Source organism: Danio rerio, chromosome 1 (genome assembly GCF_049306965.1).
Source record: "Danio rerio strain Tuebingen ecotype United States chromosome 1, GRCz12tu, whole genome shotgun sequence".
Taxonomy (NCBI): Eukaryota; Metazoa; Chordata; class Actinopteri; order Cypriniformes; family Danionidae; genus Danio; species Danio rerio.
The window spans coordinates 51,974,152-51,999,000 of NC_133176.1; the positions used below are offsets into that span (position 1 = coordinate 51,974,152).

The 24,849-nt window shown below is 31.9% G+C and overlaps 2 protein-coding genes across 9 annotated transcripts in view; both read right to left on the reverse strand.

Moving 5' to 3' along the window:
- gsk3bb (glycogen synthase kinase 3 beta, genome duplicate b) overlaps positions 1–24,849 on the reverse strand; it is an 834,817-nt gene that overhangs the window by 85,916 nt on the left and 724,052 nt on the right. The window lies entirely within an intron of this gene.
- Positions 1–24,849, reverse strand: part of sorcs1 (sortilin-related VPS10 domain containing receptor 1) — a 474,217-nt gene that overhangs the window by 48,743 nt on the left and 400,625 nt on the right. For all 8 annotated transcript variants that reach the window (XR_012408194.1, XR_012408190.1, XR_002459094.3 and 5 more), the window contains 6 exons: positions 20,881–21,060; positions 15,325–15,471; positions 11,686–11,788; positions 6,776–6,852; positions 3,341–3,432; positions 2,704–2,811 (listed from right to left, as the gene is read on the reverse strand). Coding sequence is in view for 4 of the 8 variants with exons in the window: in XM_021477192.3 (XP_021332867.2) it covers positions 2,704–2,811; positions 3,341–3,432; positions 6,776–6,852; positions 11,686–11,788; positions 15,325–15,471; positions 20,881–21,060 (707 nt within the window). In the remaining 4 variants the exon portion in view is untranslated. The remainder of the gene's footprint in view (positions 1–2,703; positions 2,812–3,340; positions 3,433–6,775; positions 6,853–11,685; positions 11,789–15,324; positions 15,472–20,880; positions 21,061–24,849) is intronic.

Genomic DNA, 24,849 nt, shown 5'->3' on the forward strand with positions numbered 1-24,849 from the left:
ACGACATGAGGGAGAGTAATTTATAATAGAATTTCCATTTTCAGGTCAACTTACCCTTTAAGGCAAGACACTGCTGATGAATAGCGTAAAACAAAAAATATATATATAATAATAACAATAACAACACTCAAAAAAAATGCTACTTATTTAAAAACTGCTGGGTGCAACCCAATCGAATTGTGTTGGGACAACATGAATGAATAAGTTAACTTATAAGTTTTAACAAATTTAAGTGGATGGAACAGAAAACCATTTAGTTGTCCTAACGAAATATCAATAATTGTGTTATTTATGCTAATTTTAAATATTATTATATATAATGAAGGTTTCTGATGGCTACTTCTAGCAGGATAACACGCCATGTCATCAAGTGTGAATCATCTCAGACTGGTTTCTTGAACATGACAATGAGTTCACTGTACTCAAATGGCCTCCACAGTCACCATAACTCAATCCAATAGAGCACCTTTGGGATGTGGTTGAACTGGAGATTTGCATCATGGATGTGCAGCTGACAAATCTGCAGCAACTGTGTGATGCTATCATGTCAACATGGACTAAAATCTCGGAGGAAAATTTCCAGTACGTTGCTGAATCAGTTTTGAAGGCAAAAGTGGTCCAACTCAGTACTAGTAAGGTGTACCTTATAAAGTGGCTGATGAGTGTACTGTATATATAATATTCATATATTTTTTTAAAGGAAACATGCTTTAAAAATACACAATTGAAATCTGCAGACACAAATTGATAAAGTGTGAAAAAAAGAAACATTTCTAAGTCTATTTTGTAGGTTTTCTTTACATTTGACAAAAAAAATTACTTTATGAATAGCCTGAATCTCGAAATTGACAGGTGTATGGAAAAAGCAGTGTTTCTGCCTGCAGTGTGTCGTCTTAACAGCCTCATCCAAGTCGAAGCACATCAGTGGAAACCTGTGTCAAACCGCCAACAAAAAACTCACATCGAGAAAGTCTGACACTCAAAAACACGATGACACTTTTAGGGTCTGTCAGAAAGTGTCTGGAAATATCCTTCAAGGGAAAAAACTTCATGAAACACTTCTCGAAATAATTTTAGGCTGAGCTGGATTCAGAGTATTATGATGTGAACTGGCATGATGGTTTAATGATTTCCCGGTCAAAATAGCTGATTCGCTACTGTAAGTTCTAAAAATAAAGCAGTTGGATTATTATTACTTCGTTTTAGCACCAACCATCAAAACCCGTGCACTGAACATTTTATGTTTGCATTTTTTTTTTGACATTTATTCTCATGGAAGTAAAAAAGGTAATTGGGAGAAAGTTACAACTAAGAAATAAAGTGAATCTTATGTAAAAATTAAATGCAATATATGCAAAAATACATACAAATTGTGAAAGTTAAAGTCAAAATAAAATGATAAAATTTATAATGAATAAAGTGATGTAGCAACCCACACAATGTTTATAATTAATTAAACTTGTAAAAATGTCAATGAGATTATAACACATTATACAGATTATTCATATAAAAATAAAATTATAACAAGATGTCACTGAGATATTGTTTATTTTAATTAGTTGAATTTATTTATATATTATTCTGCTTTTTATTTTATTTTTGTTAAAGTATTAGACAAAAATATTGCATCTTTTGGTCTCTTTTACTAAAGTATTTATTTTATTTTAGCTTTAGATACTTTACTTAAATTCAGTTTTAATGAATAAATGAATTAATGTAAAATAAAGTTAAATTAAATGCAAAATATATATATATTAAATAATTTAAACCATAAAATGATTTAAAATAATAATAATTAAAATTAAAGAATGATAATTAAAATATAATAATACATACTAATAATATAATAAATATGAAGAAATTATATATATAATTTTTCTTTTCTTATATATATATATATATATATATATATATATATATATATATATATATATATGAAATAATACAAATAAATAATTTGATCATGTTTAAATATAACATATATAGTACATATTTTTGTTCAACTTATTTTCTCATTCAGTTTATTCGTGTCATTTGAATAAACATGAATGGTTTTATGGTTAATATTTCATTGGTACATGTTAATTTAGCAAAAATAGTTACTCGTGTTGTCTGTTTTACCTTTTTAGTGCACTTTTACATATGTGCTATTAGTTAGTACATCAAATAAAGTAACTGAAAATTAGAAATATTAACACATAACCAGCAGAAATAAAATAGGCATTTAAATTCAGTTTATTTAATGTTAACTGTATTTGAATTAACAAAAGTAAGAAAAAAAGTTCACAGTTTAAGTTAGTATGAACCCTTTTCACCAGGGACGCGTTTAATGCTCAACAGCATCTTAAATCCTTGAAAGTTTTTAATATCTTGAATTAAAACAAACATATGAACATTTATATGCATGTACGTAAGTATTACTGTATGTCTTATTTGAATCAAATTTCACAAAACAAATTACCACTTGTACGAGGCATTTGAAATGGGAAGGACAGTAAATGTGTCTCTCACTATCTTTTTCCTCTTTCTGAAAGTCTTGATAACACCATTGTCAAGTTTTGCATTTATTAGTTCAGCAAATAGGATTGTAAAAAATAATAATAATTTGTTGTACTCTCCCATTAACTTTGGTCTAATTTTATGACTTCTGAGAAACCCGTAAATGTGTCATTTTAGATGGATTAGTAGTGGCCCTGTACTTACGTCATGATGAGCGTCTCCTCACCCGGTTCACCCAAAACTCCATCCACAAACAGAGGAGAGGAGGTGAAGCTGTACTTATTCCACACTCTGCCTTCATCAAAACTCAACCTGCACACACACACAGACACAGAAGTTTCCATATTTTATGGGGACCTGGAAAATGTCTTAGCTCTGAGCTCTTAAAACACATTTTAGTCAGTATGTAATAACACCAAAGACATATACGCAACCTCCCATAGATATAAAGATTTTTAAGCTGTACAAACTGTATATCCAACATTGTATATTCTATATCTCTCATACAATTCTATATTGTCAAAATACTTCGTTCTGTATAATTTGTAAGCTGTTTCCCTCATGAAGACCAAACAAATGTCCCCTCAAGGTTACACTTTACTGGTAATGCTATACTTGTGGGTACATTTGATGCCTACAATGTCAGGAATACAAAATATATATAGACACGGCACAGCACTTTACTTCACCTTCCCCACATTTCATCTAGATTACTAGACACAAGTATTACACAGTCTGCTGGCTTTAATGAGAACGGTCACATTATGTGAGTCAGCTGGACTCATCTTTTATGAACAGACGCATCAAATGTTAATAATGGCAGTGCATGGCGTTGGGTTACCAGAGGTGCCTTATGGGGAGAGGGGTGTGTCTGATGGCCACTAAAGCTCCGCCCTGATCCAGATACAGAACGCTGTACTCCTCGTCGAAGATCTGCAACACACAGTTCAACATTTGCAATAAATAATACCATCTTGTATTGTGTAAAAAAGTAGTAATAATTAAATGTGTTTGCTGAATGTGTCAAATTAAACATTTATTTGATTTATGTTGGGATGTGTTCATTTTTAAATCATTGAATAATAATAATAATAATAATAATAATAATAATAATAATAATAATAATAATAATAATAATAATAAACTGATATTGATTGATATGAAATTAAAATAAATTAAAATTTAATAAATCAAAATTGATTAAAATTATGTAAAATTAAATTAAGTAAAGTTAAGTAAAATAAAGTAAAATTAAATTAAATAAAAATAAACATTTTAATAAAATTAAATTTAATTAAATAAAAAATTGAGTTAAGTGAGAGTAAAATTAAATTAAAATGAATTAAAAATTAAATTAAAATTAAATTAAATAAAAAAAATAAGTAAATTATAATTTAAAATAAATAAAATAAAAGTAAAAATTAAGTAAGGTAAAATTAAAAATAAAATAAAACGAATTAATAAAATAAAATAAAAATAATAAAATTAAGTAAAGTAAAATAAGATAATATAATGTAACATAAAATAAAATAAAAATAAATATTAATAATAAAATAATAATAATAAAAATTTAGTGAAAGCTTAATCCAAATCAATCCATCTTAGCTAGGAGAGTAAGTAAATACAATTCTAAACAGTATACCATTAATTTGTATATTTCTGTTGGATATTAAAGTACTGCATAAACTATACAACATTATATATAATGTAAAAACGTATTTAGTTTTGACTTTAATATCAAGTCTGTTTTCCAATTGCAAACACTGTAAACTGTAATAATATAGCACGTAAATAATATAACACTTCAAATGGTAATCTGACTTAACAGTTTATTATATTATACTGTATATACAAATTATATTTAAATAAGCTATTACTTTTTCCATCCATTTTTATCAAATCAAATTTACAATTGATTCTTACCTCTAAAAAAGTTGTGGTTGTGAATAATAATAATACTCCTATACATTAGGCAACACCAATATGTTTTAAAGTACAGAGTTTATAAAACGGCAGAAAAAAAAACACCCTCTGGTCACCATTTCATAAGTGCTAGTGGTTGCAAACATGTACTAAACAAGTAATTGCCTAACTGAGGGAAATGCATCCAGATGCTAGTCTGACCTACTGCAGTGCTGAACCCAAAACTGAAGCCCTCGTTAGCAATCTCCATTTGTTTGGCCCAGAGCGCAGATAACTTCACTGTATGTGCTGTGAAATCCTGCTGATGTGGATTCATGTTGAGTTGAGGCCTTAGGGCTTCGAGCGTTTAGCATACGCCAGTTCGTTTAAGTGGAGAAAAACACCATCTGATTGACTCAAGTACCTCATAGTCTAATGATTTTGAGGCTAGTGTTTATATTAGCGGAATATACAGCAAGGGGTCTGTTTTGTTTTCCCATGGCTGTGAATCCACTGGAAAAGCAGAAGCTACAAGTTGCACTGAAGTCATTATAGCTGAGAAATGTGTTTGACCCCAGTGCATCAACATTATGCTGCTGATGATTTGTAAACAAACACTGATGATGGTTTAACAAATCACTTTGAAAAGAATAATCCAACATGCTGCCAGCATGATTTAGCATGTGGTTTATGTTGCAACCATAAATTAGCACACTGTTAGCATGATTTTCAATGTTTTAGCATGATTATAGCATGATTTACATATCTGCTAGCATATCTGGGTCACATTGCTAGACTTTTCTAATATGATTTAGCATGTTGCTAGCGTGATTTAATGTTGATAGCATGATTTGACATTACTAGCATGGTTCTCCCATGATCTTGCACATTGCTGGCATTGTATGACATGTTGATATCATGACTGAATACATTGCTAACACATTATTAGCATGCTTCAACATATTGTTGCATGATTTAAGGTGTTTTTTTAAGAATGTTGCAACATCTTTCTAGCTTTATTTTATGTTGTAATCATTAGCGTGTTTTAACATTTAACTAGAATGATCTAATTATTAACATTTCTAATATAATGTAGTGCATTGGTAACATTTTCTAAGAAGATATACACAATATTTGCACAACATATTGGTAGGCCTATGTTTACTATGTTATGAGCATGATTTCTATGGTGATTTAACATTGTTGCCTGATGTAACATGATGTAAAATGATTAACATTGCCTTGTTTAAGCTGGACATAGCTGGTTTTGGCTGGGCTCTCAGCCAGGCTAGGCTGGTCAAGCTGGTTTTAGCTGGTCATCTCCCAGCCTGACCAGCAAAAACCAGGCTGGAAATAGCTGGAAATCAGCCTGGAAATGGCCAAAAACCCCTCTAAAACCAGCCTGGTCGACCAGCTAAAACCAGCTAACCAGCCTAGGCTGGTTTAAGCTGTTTTTTTTTAGCAGGTATTGGTAACGTTTGTAAGAAGATACACACACAAGATACACATTGGTACGTTTTAGCATGTTATAAGCATGAATAAACTTACTTTGGTTAATTGAACTGCTAGCATGATTTGCACTTACCTAACATGTTTCAAGCATGATTTAACATAATGTTATCAAATTGTTTGCATGTTTAACATGATGCTCCTATTATTATGATGAAAGTCAATGGAACTCCACACTGATTGTTGGTTAATCTGATTAGCTAGAAACACTAATCAGATTATTATAAATTTAGCAGCCAGAATGATGACTGGAGCTTGAAAACTTTATAATGTAATATATCAAAATTAATTTGTTTCTCCCGAAATTAAGTTGGTTTGCAAACATTTAAACATTCTCGCCATGTACTTCCTCTCACGCGAGTCTCAGGGCATTGTTACACATGTTCCCGTGTTATTCTCATCCATAATGTCAGATTGGCTGAGTTATGGCAATATTTCATCTCTTTTACTCTTCTTGGGAGGGCTTTCAATTTGATTAGATGAACGCTGGCAAGCACAGGTCTGCTGTCCTTGAAATGATGCTATTCCTCAAATCCCAGTGATTGTAATTCCTACTGACAAGATATATGACATCAAAGCCGTGCCCTACCCAGCGTGCTTTATCTTTTTGCCACATCAATTTTCTCTTAATTATTTGAGCTCTCCATTTTTAATTAGACAGCTGGCCCCATAAATTTAAACCGCATCATCAAGCATGCACCCACGGGCATCATATATGTCATTGAATTTAGTTTTCTCTGAAGGTGTCATTTGATTATCGGCTCTAAAATACGTGGCACGTGCTTTTATCCGCTCACAGATATGCATCAGTGCCTGAAATTACTGCCCACCCCCATCTGGCTGAACACCCCACCGTCAGAGTCACCTGCCGCCACGTGTTTCCAGCGTCGGATGTGATGAACATGCTAACGTTGCTGCTTGTTAACTCCGCGCCTATCGAACCTGTAAAGAAAAGAGAAGAACAATTACAGTCATGCTTAGCCAAGCAGATAGAGAGCTGATAACTAAAGCTATATGAATATAAAGATGGAGTAGATTGTGCATCTTTTGTGACACAGAAGTCATATATAATTCATTCGAAAAAGTTGGCAATACTTTTTCTAAACTTGCATTTCTCTTGATACAAAAGCCAGTGTGTTATTTATGGGACATACTGTAAAAGAATGTGTCAGTTACAGAAGATCATACACTCTTTTTTTTTCTTTTTACTTTTTCACATAACACTGTGGCACATCATATCTTTTGTGACAGAATAAGAGTTAGATAACTTGCTTTTTTCTGTTGTGTACTGCACAAAAAAAAAAAAAAAAAATCCTAAAATGGATAGGCAAAAAAAAAGCAATAGATGGATCAGTAGCAATTGATGGTTGGATCAACTGACAAAATCATGGATGGGTTAAGTGGGAAAATAATGAATGATGAGATGGATGGACGGATGGACGGATGGATGGATGGATAGATGGATGGATGGATGGATGAATGGATGGATGGATGGATGGATGGATGGATGGATGGATGGATGGTCGGACAGAAAGGTGATAAATGGTTGGATAAATAAAAAGATGGAGAGAAAAACATTTGATGGATAGACCAAAGTGATGGATGCATGTTCGGATAAAAAAATTAACAGTATGACGATTGATGGATTGATGGATGGATGGATGGATGGATGGATGGATGGATGGATGGATGGATGGATGGATGGACGGATGGACGGATGGACAAAACATTGTATAGATCAACAAAACAAAAGACTGATGGATGGATAGATGGAGATAACAGATAAATGGATAAATAGAAGAGATGGATGGATGGATGAATGAATGAATGAATGAATGAATGAATGAATGAATGAATGAATGAATGAATGAATGAATGAATGAATGAATGAAAAGATTAACAGAATGTTGATGAATAGATGGATGGATCTACAAAACAATTGATTGCTGGACGGATAGTCGAAAGATAGGATGACAACAGATGATGGATGGATGGACAGATGGATGGATGGAAGGATGGATGGATGGATGGATGGATGGATGGATGGATGGATGGATGGATGGATGGAAAAAACAAAGTATAGATCAACAAAACAATGGACTGATGGATGAATGGAAGTATGGATAGATGGATGTAAAGAATGGATGGATGTATTGATGAATGGGACTGGATAGATGGATAGATGGATGGATGAATGAATGAATGAATGAAAAGATTAACAGAATGTTGATGAATGGATGGATGGATGGATCAACAAAACAAATGATACATTTGAAGATGGATAAAATGAAAATGGACATATGCATTGGTCAACAAACTGTTAGATGGATGGAAGTATGGATGGATTTTAGATTGACAGAACAATGGATGAATGGATGGATGGATGAATTTCTCAATTGACATAAAAACAGGTGTAATATATAGAAATAATTTGAAAAAAAAAAATCAATTTATATTTGGATCAATCAATCCATATACAATCAATCCAATGATAAGATGGATAGATGGATGGAGACAGATGAATCGATAGATGGACAGAATCATTAATGGATGGACACGATATATGCATACAAAATAAAATGCAAACAATTGGCAAAATGATTGATGAAAGGATGAATGGATGGATGGACAGAACACTACACAGAATGAGAGCAATGTATATATGGACTGATCAATAAAACAATGAATGGATGGATAGACAGAATAATGGATGGATAAATAAATGGATGCATATAGTGACAGAATAACAAATAAATCAATGGATTGACAGAGTGACGGGTGGACAGAACAAAAGACACAATAAGCGAATGACAGATGAATGAATCATTATATATAAGTATCATGACAATTACAGATGGATCGTGACTGATCAATTGTCAATGACAGAATGATGGATGGAAGGATAGATGGATGGAAAATGCATCATGCGTAATAAAATCAAGGGATCTGGCTGTCAGCTGCTCCATGATTTAACCAAGAGTTCTGGAAAACCTCGATATCTAATAAGTGCAGCCAGCCTGTGCTTCCCACAAAGCCCTATACCATCAAATCAATCAGCTGAATGTCAATTTACAGCCTAATATCTAATAGTCGGCCTCCTCCAGGATTACTTATCCCGGATAGTTACAGTGCCAAGACATTTATATTTCATCTGCGAGCTTCCTCGGGCAATATCGTCGGCGAACGTCACGGAAGACACAAGCCTGAAGGAGTAAAAATGAAAAAGTGACAAGCGCTTTCAATCTTATAAAATAAACATTTGAAGTTTGAAGTGGTGGAGGAGTTAGTCGGTTGTGAAAACAGAAGATGATGGAGAGAGAATAATAAGAAGACTGTAAAGACGCTCCGCCGCTAATCTCAAGAGTAGCACTTAGCAATTCCATTTGTTTATGCTAGCACGACACTAATCTTGTTTATGGTCCATATACAGATGCCTGTGCTCCAGCAGCGCAAAATGAACGTCTTCAACAATAACAGTGTCATAAGCGCTCAAGATGAAAGGAATTTAAATATGCTTCGCTTTGAGTTCCTGGACAAAAAAATTATCAGGGATGTGATGTCAGGGATTTAAGAAGAATATTAGAACTACGCACTTTAAAAGTATTTTCATTTTCTGTTATCTGCCAACTAGACTGATTTATTATTCATTTTTCTACCTGTCTGTAAGCAAAGCACAATTACAAATAATCCTTGAAGATTTTGTTTCATATTTTTCTTCTTAAACGTCTTCAACTTTGAAATGCTGCTTTAAAGATTAAAAGAGGATCCAAAAATAGAGATGATTTAAAATGTGACACTTTGGAAAAAAATAACATTTTCCAGTCACCAAAGTTCCACATAACTGTCTACAATAGAACAGAGGTTTCAGCCACCAATTACATCAAAAACAACCATGAAAAACAACAAAAGTTGTGAAAATGTATTTAGACAAAAATACACTGTTAAAAAAAAAAAAAAATAATATATATATATGCTGCTAAACAAACATACATACCTGTACATTCATATAAACATGCATGCATACTTACAGTCTCTCCATAGATACAACTATTTACGTAATGTTTTACACATAATGGTATTTGTTACAATTATTTAAATAGGTGTAATTATCTTAATAAATACATTTATTTATTGATTGATTTATTTATTAGCAATTACATAATTACTATGATTCAAAAGTCTGATGTAAGATAAACAAATAAATATCACAATATCTCAACAAAAATGCATTAACTGCCAAATTAACAAAAGTGATAGTTTAAATATTAATAATGCTACAGAATGTTTCAACTCTAAGATGTTCTTAAGAGATTTCTATCAATCAATCAATCAATCTATCAATCAAAACAACCATCCAACCAAGCATCCATCCAACCAACCAACCAACTCAATCAACCATCCAATTAACCAACCAACCGATCAACTGACTGATCGACCAATCGATCGAAGGTCCGACCGACTGACCAAACAACCATCTAACCAACCAACCAACCATCCACCCAACTAACCAACTAACTTAATCAACCATCCATCCAACTAACCAACCATCCAACCAACTCACCAACAATCCAACACTCCAACCAATCGAACAACCAACCGATCGATTGATCGTCCAACCGACCGACCATCCAATCATCTAACCGACCAACCAACCAACCAACCAACCAACCAACCAACCAACCAACCAACCAACCAACCAACCAACCAACCTACCAGCATCAACCGACTCAATCTATCAATCAATCAAAACAACCATCCAACCAAGCATCCAACCAACCAACTCAATCAACCATCCAATCAACCAACCAACCAACATCAACCGACTCAATCTATCAATCAATCAAAACAACCATCCAACCAAGCATCCAACCAACCATCCAATCAAGCATCCAACCAACCAACCAACCAACTCAATCAACCATCCAATCAACCAACCAACCAACCAACCAACCAACCAACCGACTGATCGATCGATCGAAGGTCTGACCGACTGACCAAACAACCATCTAACCAACCAACCAACCAACCAACCATCCAACAAACCAACCAATCAACCAACAATCCAACCGATCGACCAACCGATCAACCGGCCGATCAATCGATGGTCCAACTGACCAATCAAGCAACCATCTAACCAACCAACCAACCAACCAACTCAATTAACCATCCATTCAACCAACCAAGCAACCAACAATCCAACCAACCAACTAACAATCCAACCGACCGACCAACCAACCAACCGATCAACCAACCCATCAATTGATCGTCCAACCGACCAACTAAACAACCATCTAACCAACCAACCAACCAACCAACCAACCAACCAACCAACCAACCAACCGACCAACCATCCAACCATCCAACCCATTATTCAATCCATAAACTACCAATCAATAAATCATTTGACCAATCATTCAATCAATCAATCAATGAATGAATGAATCAATGAATGAATGAATCAATGAATGAATGAATCAATGAATGAATGAATGAATCAATCAATCAATCAATCAATCAATCAATCAATCAATCAATCAATCAATCAATCAATCAATCAATCAATCAATCAATCAATCAATCAATCAATCAATCAATCAATCAATCAATCAATCAATCAATCAATTAAACAACCAATCATTTAATCAACCAATTAATTAATTAATTAATTAAACAGATATCAAACCGTTTGTGTACATACTTATGAGATCTCCCAGCTTCATGACTTATCAACTGTATTAGAGTTTAATGGAAAAAAAAAAAAAGTTTTCAGCTCACCTGACGCCAGTATGATTCCAGGTGCTGACTCTCGGCTGGCGATGTTTCCAGATGTGTATGGGTTTGCAGACACGTGCAGGTGAAGATGCAGAGAACAGTACGGCTGTTAGAAACACAGACAAATCATCTTCATCAGGAAGAAACCGTAAATCCATGTGTGTGAGAGTGTGTGTGTGTGGCCTCCATTGAACTGTCATTGTCCTGGATCTCCGATAAAATACCATTAGAAAAAAGCAAATCCCATAATGCCAAAACCTTGTGACTTTCCCCCACCCCCCTCCCAACATTAATTTTGATTGGAATAACCTTTAGTGACATGATTCTCATTATAAGTCTGGAAATGCCAATGGTAAGCACATGTTGCAAGGGTTGTTTAGGGGTTTATTAAAACTTTGACATTTTCTAACAAATAGCTCTGTAATGGATGGTGAAAGCAAGGCCAATGGCGGGGCCGTTAATTAGTTGAGTTTATCAAAGGGTAATTATTTTTGTTTGCATTTTGGGAAGGTTTTGCGGAGGCCGCTCACCAGGGATGATAATATCTCTACTGAATGAAATATACGACTTGTCATTTGAAATGACAAGCGGCACTGATTATGTAGAGCTATTCCAAACTCTCACATCCACTGGTACTTCAAGACATTTTGGTTGTGTATAATTATTAATATTATTATTATTATTATTATTAGTAGTAGTAGTAGTAATAGTAATATATATAAAAAAAACACAGAATAAACAACATAAACATGTTCAAATGGATGTAATGTCATGCATGTAATGTTTGTTTCATTTGTACTGGGCGCTTTTGAGCAGAAATTCCATATATGCCTCAAAATTGTAGAACATTCCAGGAAATCCCTAAACTGGATGAAGGCATCCAGCTATTGCTGTAGTTTAATGAATGAAAATAAGATATTAATAAAAAATAAAAATAAAAAGGCTTTAACTTTAACCACATTTTATTTATTTATTTATTTATTTATTTATTTATTTATTTATTTATTTATTTATTTATTTATTTATTTATTTATTTATTTATTTATTTATTTATTTATTTATTAATTTATTTATTTATTTATTTATGTATGTATGTATGTATGTATGTATGTATGTATGTATGTATGTATGTATGTATTTATTTATTTATTTATTTATTTATTTATTTGTTAATTTATTTTATCTGTTTTGTACTCATTTATTTATTTTGAATATTTGTTTTCATTATTTATTTGTTTATTAATTTATTTTATTTGTTTTACATTAATTTATTTATTTTTTACTCATTTATTTATTTATTTTTCGCACATATATTTATTTATTTATTTAATCATTTAATTATTTTATTTTATTTGTATTTTCCACTCATTTATTTATTTATTTATTTTATTTTATTTTTCACTAATTTATTTATTTATTTATTTATTTATTTATTTATTTATTTATTTATTTATTTCTATAGTACTGGCTATCTCTCAATGTTTTAAATAAAGCTTACATCTTTTATTAGCTTTTACTTAATTTGACAAAATTACATGTTAACCGGAAATTACTTACAAGTGATTGGTTATTTATCTTGATTTGTCTTCTACTATTTCTCCCTCACATCGTGTATCATATTTTATTAGCTCTTCATTGACACTGTAGTCTCCATGGCAACAATATATTGTATGTGTATTCTACAATAGGCAGAATTATTGGTTGCGACATGAAGGATACCACTGGAGGGTTACATGTAATAAATCATTATCACTCAATAAATATAGACATGATTCGGATTATTTTAACCTGTGTTTTAAAATATATATACTGTATATATGCTTTAAGCCAGAAAGACTGAAAGGTTTTTACTTTTTGTTTTAAAACCTTCATAGAACATTAAAAAAGTAATTATCCCGTATTATTTGCATAATTCTAAAAATAAAATGTTTCCTTAATGAAAAAGTAATTCATGTTTTAGTGTGACTAAGATAAAACATTTGCAGAAATAAACAGGAAAGTTAAGAAAATTTTCTGAGAATCAATTTAGTCAGCTAGGAAAGAGCCTGTAGGGTAAGTGCAGAAACTCCCAACCTAGTTTAATATTTCATGAGCTCAAATGTGATTAATGGGCATTCATAAGAGCTTTGACCTCATAAAACTCATCTATGAATGTCAGATTTCATAAATCTAGCTTTAGACAAATATGTCTCTTTCTGCTCTCCCGGTATTGGCCATACTGTATATATAACAATATAACTAAATATTTTGGAGAATATGATGATAATGGCACAAATGGCAGTGAACTATGTGAACTACAAATGGTCACCTGCACTATTTTTTTTAATAAAAAAAAAAATTTAGGAAAAAAAAAAAACACTCATATATGCTATCATGCATGTGTTTGAAATGTTCTAGATGGATGTTTAAATAATCTTTTAAAAATATTTATACGTTTTTTTATATATATTATATTAATTATATTACTTACATTATTGTATATTATTATTATTTATCATAATATATTTCGATAATATTCACATGACTGCAGAATGTAGGTTTCCTTGTATCAACATTATACAAATTAAATTAAATTAAATTAAATTAAATTAAATTAAATTAAATTAAATTAAATTAAATTAAATTAAATTAATGTATGGATAATGAAATATAAAATAAAATGAAATAGAATAAAATAATCAATAAATAAATAAATAAAATTACATTAAATTAATGTGAAAAAAATTAAATTAAATTAAGTTAAATAAAATTAAACAAATGAAATTAAAACAAAATTCTATTCAATTTTATTTAAATTAAAAATTAACCAATGTATGGAAAATAAAATAAAATTAAACAAAATTTGATACAAATTTAATTAATTATATGCTTAATTAAATTAAAACAAAATTCAATTAAATAAATGATTGCATGAATAATCAAATAAAATAAAATAAAATAAAACACAATTAAATAACATTTTATTTAAATTAAATTAATGTGTATAAAGTAATTAAAAATAAAATAAAGCTAAATTAAATTAAAACAAAATTAAATGTAATTATATTTAAATTAACAATTAACCAATGTATGGTTAATAAAATAAAATTAAACTAAATTTGAAAAAAAAAGTTGTGCTTAATTAAATTAAAATTAAATTAAATTAAATTAAATTAATGCATGGATAATAAAATAAAATAAAATAAAATAAAATAAAATAAAAAAAATAAAATAAAAATAATAAAATAAAATAAAATAAAATAAATTAAAACAAAATTAAATGTAATTATATTTAAATTAAAATTAACCAATGTATGGTTCATAAAATAAAACTAAATTATATAAAAAAAAATAATTTATGTTAAATTAAATTAAATTAAAACAAAATTAAATTAAATTAATTAATAGATAATAAAATAAAAAAAATAATATAATAAAATAAAATCAATTTCATATCAAATAATAAATATGGTAATTTTTTTAGGGAATTGGATTCTGCAGGGCAAAGTGAAGAAACTCCCAACCCAGTTTAATGTTTCATATGCTAAAATGTGATAAATTGCCCATTCATAAGAGCTTTGACCTCATAAATGAATGTCAAATTTCATAACTCCAGCATTTGGACAAATCTCTCTTTTTCTCCATCCGTTTTTTTTCACTCACCAACATGCAGTGAATGCGGTTTCCTCTGAGATCCGCCGACGGAGCCTGCAGGAGCCTCCAGTCCCGGCCTTTGTTATAGGTTATATATGTCTTTACCTCATTATTTAGCTTCTTATTGGCTAGGAACATGCCTTTTATCCCGGCCACCTAGGGAAAGGGACATAAACAAAGTACAATAATGAGGAACATACAGTACACGACACTAATAATCATTTCTGCACCAAATCCTTCTATAGAAAAGTGAGCCGTGGTGCATTTACTACTGTACTTGATGTGGCTTTTTCTTTTCAAGTGAACTTCTGAAAAGCTTGTTAAGTCTGACATCATGTGCCACAGTTTCTAAGTCTGAACACTTTGTAAGTTGTCAGAAGAGAACAAAAATAATCAGTCATGTACACTCACAGTGTGTTATACTATAAAACTAAAATAAACAAATACATAAATAAATATAAAAATAAATACATGAATGAATGAATGAATGAATGATTGAATGAATGAATAATTAAACGAATGGATGAACAAAAGAACAACAGAACAAATGAATGAACAATTGAATGAACGATTAAAATAACAACTGAACGAACGAACAAATAAACAAACAATTAAACAAATAAATAAACAAACAAACAAATAAAAACAACAATTGTCATGTTTACCAATCCAGGCCCTCATCTCAGATGGGCAGACAGTGTATTTTTTATTTTAAAAAAATGTGTATTTACACTTTTAAAAAGGATATTTACATATACGTAATTTATAGATACACGAGAAGACTAATTATCTTTTATAATCTTCATTAATATTTATTACAATATAAACAAACACATAATAAATAATAATAATAATAATAATAATAATAATAATAATAATAATAATAATGATAATAATAACAATAATAATAATAATAATAATAATAATAATAATAATAATAATAATAATAATAATAATAATAGTATAAAAATAAAATAAAATATATATAAATTAAATATATAAATTAATGAACGAATGAATGATGGAACGAATAAATGAAGTAAATAAACACACAAATAATAAAAAAATAATGTTAACAATATAAATTAAAAAACAAAAACATAAAATAAATAAATGAATGAACGAATGAACTGACAAACGAATAAATAAATAAATAAACAAACACATAATAAATAATAATAGTAATAAACTAAAATAAATAAATAAACAAATGAACAAACAAACGAATGAACGAACGAACAAATAAACAGATAAACACATAAACAATAATAATAATTCTAATAATAATAATAAAAATAACAATAATAATAATAATAATAATAAAATAAATAAATAAATAAATGAGCAAACGAACGAATGAACGAACAAATAAATAAATGAAAAAAAACACATAATAAATAATATTAATAATAAAATAGAATTTAAAAAATAATAAAAGCAAAAACCAAATAAATAAATAAATGAATGTATGAACGAACGAACGAATAAACAAACAAACAAACACAAAAATCTGCATTTTTTTTTCTCACTACCAAATAGTGGCCAATGTGATGATAAATAATGAAAGATTTTCGTTTGCTCAGTTCACTATTATAGCCTGAAATCTCACAGACACATTCTGCGAACAACACAGATTTATTTGTTCATCTATTAAAACATGCTACACATCACAACTGAACAATTGACAAGTAGCTGCTCTAAAATCTGTCTGTTGAAGTGCAATGTAAGGGAATGGGAAGGTAATCCATGTCCGCCCTGAACAGAAGTGACATCTCTTCAGGGCTGGGATGCTCTAGAAAGGAGTGGAGACGCGTCCTCAGAGGCCACGCGCCTATTCAATAATTGACGAATATTTCAATCTAGCCGACGGCAGAGATTTTAGCATATGTTACATGGAGGTGGCGACCTCAATCAAGTCTCTGGACTCTTCAGCCTATCCGAGGGGCCAGACGCAGGTTTTATGAGGGTTGCCATCATCAACAGTTTAATTATTTGATCAGGAGATAGCTTGACACTTGCTGGCCTCTGTGAGCTCTCATCTTCAGGTGTGTGAATGGAGAACTGGCTTCATGCTTCACGGAGAAACTGACGCTTTTACAGCTAAACACTAATCACTGGGCGTTGACTTTTTTTCACTAGTGATGTACAGTTGAAGTCAGAATTATAAGCCCTCCTGAATTATTAGCCCCCAGATATATTTTCCCCACATTTTTTTACACATTTCTAAACATAATAGCTTTAATAACTCATTTTTAATAAATGATTAATTTTATCGTTGCCATGATGACAGTACATAATATTTTACTAGATATTTTTACGGATAATAACGGCTCTATTTTAGTCTAGTTTTGTTTTTGTTTTGTTTTTTTTTCGGTATTTTTAGGTCTAGGTACAATGTCTAAAACTTATGGTGTAAAAGCATGAAAGGCGTGTCCGAATCCACTTTTGTTATTTTAAGGAAGGAAAACTACCCTTTGCGCCCCAGAGCATGGTCTAACAGGGTTGTGCTTATTCTTTATGGGTGTGTTTTGAACAAAATGTGTATAAAACCAATCAGAGTCTCATCCCCCATTTCCTTTAAGAGTCAGTTGCATCGCGCCATTGCACATTTGCTATTTACATAAACTGAGCGCTGAAACTGAAACTTTGCGAGGATAGAAAATAAGCCTCCTCCATTCAGCCTCTTTCTCTTTATTTTACTTTGACTCTACTTTACTCCTTTTCTTTTGTGGAGTAAGGAAACGGTGTTGTACGCACTCCACTAAAGACAATTAGCATTCATATATTTAATTTTGTTTGTTAAGCACAAAGATTTATTTCAGAACTATTTCTAAATTTAGTTCTAATTTCCAGCAAATAAATTAATTAATAGTAATAAAAAAAATAAATAATAATAATAATAATAATAATAATAATAATAATAATAATAATAATAATAATAATAATAATAATAATAATAATAATAAGTGGAGTAGCCAAACACAAGTCTCATTCTTATGCCCTATATGGTGATGCATACATTTCTAAAACTCGACAAGTGGATAAATCCAAACTTGTTTTTAATAAAACAAATAAAAATACGCATATAATAAATAATATTGCTAACAATATTAGAATTATACAATTGCAAATTGTTCATGAATGAACTGTAACCCAAACCCATTTTTTGTCTATGCAGTAAATAATAATTATTGTCACATTTTACCTCTTTTTTTTTTCAAATGTAAAGATATTTGTATATTGCTGTATATCCCGTGTGTATTAAGCGTTTAAACCCACATGTTTAAACCCACGCGCATAACTAACGCTCTCTGCGTTGGACTTTAGACACGCTTTCAATGGTGCGGTCTATTTCAGTTCCTCAAAACAACGACCTGCCCACAATGCGCCTTAACACACCTCCTTCATAGACCGGAACACCCATGTTTTCACAAACTAGCGCAAATGGATTTGCTTTTTAAACAATGTGGTACAAAATGTGAAGATTAGGGTTGCTCTGCTCTGAAAATAGCAACAAATCGTGCCGAACATGTCTTGCGCTTTACTGCGTCGGGTGTATGATAGGGTCCTAGTATTCAGCTTAATGTGACATTTAGGCTGGATTTACACTACAGATCTTGATGGTCAATTGCGATTTTGGGACTGTATCCCATTTTTTTTGATTACCTGCTTACATCATCTTTTAAAAGTGACTTGTATCCGATTGTCTGCATTTACGCAGCAAACAGCAAAGAACAGGGGTTTAACCCAGGCATCCTGGCCAAATTTGCCAATTGGCCTCTGTCCATCACTCTGTCTCCACCAGTCAGCTGGTGTGTGGGGCAACATGGCTGTCGTTGCGTCATCCAGGTGGATGCTGCGTTAATATTAAATTGAACAAAACTATAAAAAATTATATGGTTGTTAGACTGTTGCACTTTTTTGTGTTATCGATATGCTCGTTTTATATACTTTAGTTCCATTGTGTGCAATGTTTAATTGTTTAAAACCACCTGCGAGGATAGTGGGGGCCGTGAGTCAGTGGAATTGTTCTTTTGGGGGTCGCTGGCTAAAAAGTTTGGAACCACCCTACTGTAGACAATCGGGAAAAACAAATATTGCAAAAGGGGCTAATAATATTGACCTTAAAATGGTTTTTACAAATTTTAAATTGCCTTAATTCTAGCTGAAATAAATAAGACAGAAGAAAAAGGTGTTATAGGAAATACTGTGAAAAAATACTACATCATTTAGGGAATATTAAAAAAAATCTGACTTCAACTGTATTGGTGCACAGCCAGCACGTTCGCATCCAAATGCACTACTGGAAAAAAAAAAAAAAAAAAAAAAACTTCAGGAAACCCTAAAGGCAGGCCTGCTTTCCACTTGTAAGATTTCTTGTTGCATAAAAAGTATTTGGAAAGGCATTGATCAGAGCTGAACGCTGAGAAGGTCAGGCGATTTTACATCAGGAACAGGATGTTTTTTCTTTTCTCTTTTTATGGCTGGCAGCTAAATATTTTTCTGCATTTTTCAGACTCAAATCCATCTAGCTGCTTCAAAGTATGAATAGTTGCAAACCTTTTTAACAAATTTTCTTAAAAATGCTATAAAGAAATATATGACGTGAGTGTCTGAATAACATAGGATGCTTGGAAATGGGTTCCAGTGTGAATGTTTATGAAAGAAACTGCTTCTGAAATGATACGCAATTTTTAAATGTTATTGTTAGTTTATAATAATAATAATAAAAATAATAATAATAATAATAATAATTATTATTATTATTACATATTATTATTATTATTATTTACATTTTAATAAATGTAAAATCAAATAATAACAACAACCACACAACAACAACATCATCATTAGCAACAACAACAACATAATAATAATAATAATAATAATAATAATAATAATAATAATAATAATAATAATWATTATTATTATTATTATTATTATTATTATTATTATTATTATTATTATTATTATTACTATTATTATTATTATTATTATTTACATTTTAATACATGTAAATATCAACAACAACAACAACAACAACAGGAATAATAATAATATTAATAATAATAATAATAATAATAACAATAATAATAATAATGTAGTTGTTTTATTTCATTATTTTTTAATTATTAAAGACTAATTAACACTTGGGGATAGATTAAGAGTTATAAAACAGAACTCTAGCCTCAAAAATAAATGTAAATATACCAAACAAATATATAATTGTAGGACTAAAAACAACAACAACAACAACAACAACAACATTTCAAACAATAATAATTTCCTTTGTTAGAATAACAGACTTGTTGGGATGGGAGTAAATAATAAATGGTGACACTTTAAGATGCATGGACAGCATTATTTTAATGCTCCAATCTGCTCTCTGTTCAGATAATCTGTGGCTATTCCTGCCTAAATCATTTAACATTGCTATGCATTCAATTAGCACTACGCTCAATTAGCATTAATTAGCACACTCACTTTGCTCATGCTTTTAACAAACTGTGAACATTAAACAGTTATAATGAGTCAGCAGACTAATTCTTTTTTTTTGTGAAGTACCTCATAGAGATCTATCATGACGTTTCCCTCTGGGCCCATACTGCTCATGACGTTCTCCAGAGCCAGCGTGTAGTAAATGCCTCCGGACTCGGACACATACAGGTTGTAAGTGTCATTCTGGTTCCACTCCTGGACCGCCGCCACCACCCGGTTCTCGTCTGTACTGATCACATGTAGATCCTGAGGAAAACAGGAGAGGACGTTTCATAAAACAGTCGGCTATGATTTATTTGATGGAAAATGCCCCCGGTATTTTCCACTTATATATATTTATAAATATGTCAATAAAGAAGTCAATAAATCTGACAGCAGAGAGACTTTTTATAATAGTGCAGTAAGAGCTCATGCAGAGGTTTGACTGGTTGTGGATCACACGAATCACAGACCAGAATGAACACCTGTGGCTGTTGATGATCCACTGCGCTTCTGTGAAGCGGAATAATTGGTCTGTGATTTAAACTGCTGTTAGCACACACTGGATTGTTTGTTGAGGTTCGTTCGTTCGTTCGTTCGTTCGTTCGTTCGTTCTTTCTTTCTTTCTTTCTTTCTTTCTTTCTTTCTTTCTTTCTTTCTTTCTTTCTTTCTTTCTTTCTTTCTTTCTTTCTTTCTTTCTTTCTTTCTTTCTTTCTTTCTTTCTTTGTGGTTTAGTCCTTTTATTTGTTTGTTGAGGTTGTCAATTTAAATTAAAGAAATTGTTAATTTATTTTTATGTTTCCTGCACAGTATGTATGTATATTAGTGCTGTCAAATTGAAAACTAGTTAATCACACTTTGTGAAGTTTATTTATAAACAAATTTCGAGAGGATCATGTGCTTATAATTGTTCACAGCTGTTCTGACTTTAGCTAATAACTGATTATCCTATCAGACGATCCTTAACTCACTATAAATAACCAGACTTTTCTCATCTCAATATCTTCATCTCGAAGAAACCCCCCCCCCCCCTCCCCCAACACAACCCTACTTTCCTTCCTTTCAAACGGGCATCACGGTGGCCAGCGATTAGCGCTGTTGCCTCACAGCAAGAATGCCCCTGGTTTAATTCCTTTCCAAACCAGACAGCATTTCTGTGCGGTGTTTGCTAGTTCTCCCCGTGGTCGCGTGGGTCCTCCGGTTTCCTCCCACAGTTCAAAAACAAGCACTCTAAACAATTAATCCAAAATATTTTAGCTAAACTCGGAGTACACCTTCAACATCCATATCTGACACTTAGCTACAATAAGCAAGAGGGGGAGTCATCGAGATCTACCTGAGCTCAAACTCCCCTCACGCCTTACAACAGGAGGGAGCCCAGGGCTCGTGGATACTATAAGCTCAGGGCTCTCTCCCGGGACAGCACCCCAAACTAGCCTTATTATCAATCATCAGCTAAGTGTGAACTCTTGAATTTAAAAATTAATTGCGATTAATCGCATTTAAAAGACTAATACTTGTAATTTTGGCTATTTAAATGTAAAATTAATGTAAACACAAGACCAAAACAATATTTAAATTCAAAATATAATTGTTTATTAGATTTTTTGTTTAACTTGTAACACAGATTTTCTTCATGTAAACAACAAATCTACAATAAACCATCAAGATCCTGGCTTGACAGCCATATTTATTACAGAAATAAAAACACAGGGATGTTAATGCCATTTGAATTTCGAAACAATCAATGCCAATAAAGAAAAAAAAAAAAGATTTCCAAGTTGGATTCTAAGTGAACTGCAAAAAAATGCCAAAATACAGGCATTGCAAATATGGAAATTGGAAAATAATAATATTAATATGAAAGTATTGAATACAAACAATTCATTAAAAAGTTGTATTGCTGTGAGTTGAGAACATTAATTATAAATTAAAAACAATTTTGCTTAGTCCTCCTTTACATTCATCCATTTGCTAAGACAGTCCAGTCTATTGACATTATTGGGGAACAATGTGAACCTTTTCTTTTGAATGATGTGAGCTGAGCACGGCAATTTGTAGGTAAAGTCTAGATCAGATATGTGGCTGGCCGGAAGTGCGATATGCACATTAATAAAGCAGCCTTTTTTTATGACAATGTATAACAATAATTAATATTTTTACAGTACTGTGAGGGTTGGGTTTAGGGTTGGGGTGGGGGTAGGCATTAACAAATACATTTTATTGGGTAATTTAATAGATAACTTAACTAATACTTGGTACAACTACAGTTTTTACATTACTGTGACAGTTGGGTTTAGGGTTGGGGTGGGGGATAGACGTTAATAAAATACAACAAATGAGAAATTTAATAAATAATAGAAATAATTAGCGTTAACTTCCGGCCGCAAACGTATCCGCTCTAGCGACAACCCAATTTGTAACTTTTTGATTTAGGGGCTACGGACAGAGACGTTTAGGCAGGTTTGTTGCTAAGAAACGCATGCGCGTGTGTGCGCACACACAGACACACAGACCAGGGCCGTGCACAGGGGGGTGGCCCGGTGGCCAGAGCCACTGCCCCTCTGCCCTCACTGGCTGAGGTGCCGCTCTCAAGGGGGCACTTGCTCTTCACTTTGCGATCACGTTAAGCACCTGCTCCTGTAAGGCTCTGTGCTCTGTGCACGGGCCTGACACAGATACACACACAGACAGACACACACAACGCGCGCAATGACAGGGCAGCCGGAGCGACTCCCTTCAGATTCAACACGCATGATCGCGTTCATCAAATTTGCTTAAACTAAGCGTTCTAAAGTATGACTGTATTCAACAAGGATTCTGATACAACAGTGCGAAGCATACGCTTTCATTGCGTTTAAGGAGGAAACACGTCAAACTTAATGAAACATTGAAGGGCTCATGCAGAAAGGCAGATGAATGTGCCGTCTTTCACAGCTCGCAACTTCATCTGACACTTTCTAAGTATTTGTACATATATGAATATGATTAAGATAATACTCTTATTAATAGTCGACCATGCAAGCAGCAATTTTTGCTTACCTTAAAGGACCACCGAGTCACAAAATGCAGAGGTTTTCTTTACATTTGCCATACGGTATCAAATTCCATTAAAACAGAAGTGAAAAGTTAAAAATGACACACCTGAAATTGCATGAAACTCTGGAGAGTCTGGTGATGCGACAGTAATTGTTATATACTGAAACTTGCCTTCAAAAACTGCTTTCTTGGTCTTATTCATATTTGTTTGCATGATAAACACACGTCGTCCACAATAGGAAGTAAAAAAACCTGCAACTGCGTTAACTGCGTAATTAATTTTTTATGTGTTAATTATTTAAAATTAAACGCATGCGTTAACGCATTAATTTTGACAGCACTAATATATATATATATATATATATATAAATATATGAGCAATATCACACGAGTAGCAGTGCGTATATACAGCCATATCGCACTGCTACGAGTGTGATATTGCGTTTATACAACAGTTTGACGGCATAATTGTGTATATAAAAACAAAATCAAACATGGAGAGTCTTAAAAACCCTTTTGTATGAGGAAATACTTTCTTCCGGATTCAAATCATAAGCTGACAGTTAAACAGTTCAGCGTGCATCTTTTAAACTTTAGATCTGTAGTGTCTGCTTTTTGCTGGCTGTATGTGGGCGGAGTAATACATAAAGGGTAAAGAGGTTGTAGGAGTTCTGATATTGCAGAATATCGCACGGCTATCAGCCAATAAGATTTGAGGACCAGACAGAACTATTATATATATACACACACACACACACACACGCACACGCACACGCACACACACACACACACACACACACACACACACACACACACACACACACACACACACACACATTCATTATATCTGATAAAAATTGTATCAAACCCAAACTTCTAAATCACAACAGCCTCAGTTTTTATGATGTTGCTGTACAGTAATTTTATATTTATCTACCTGTCTGTCTGCACCCTATCTGCACTTATATCACAAATGCTCTATCAACAAACTTCAACAGGAGATGAGTCATTTTCCAC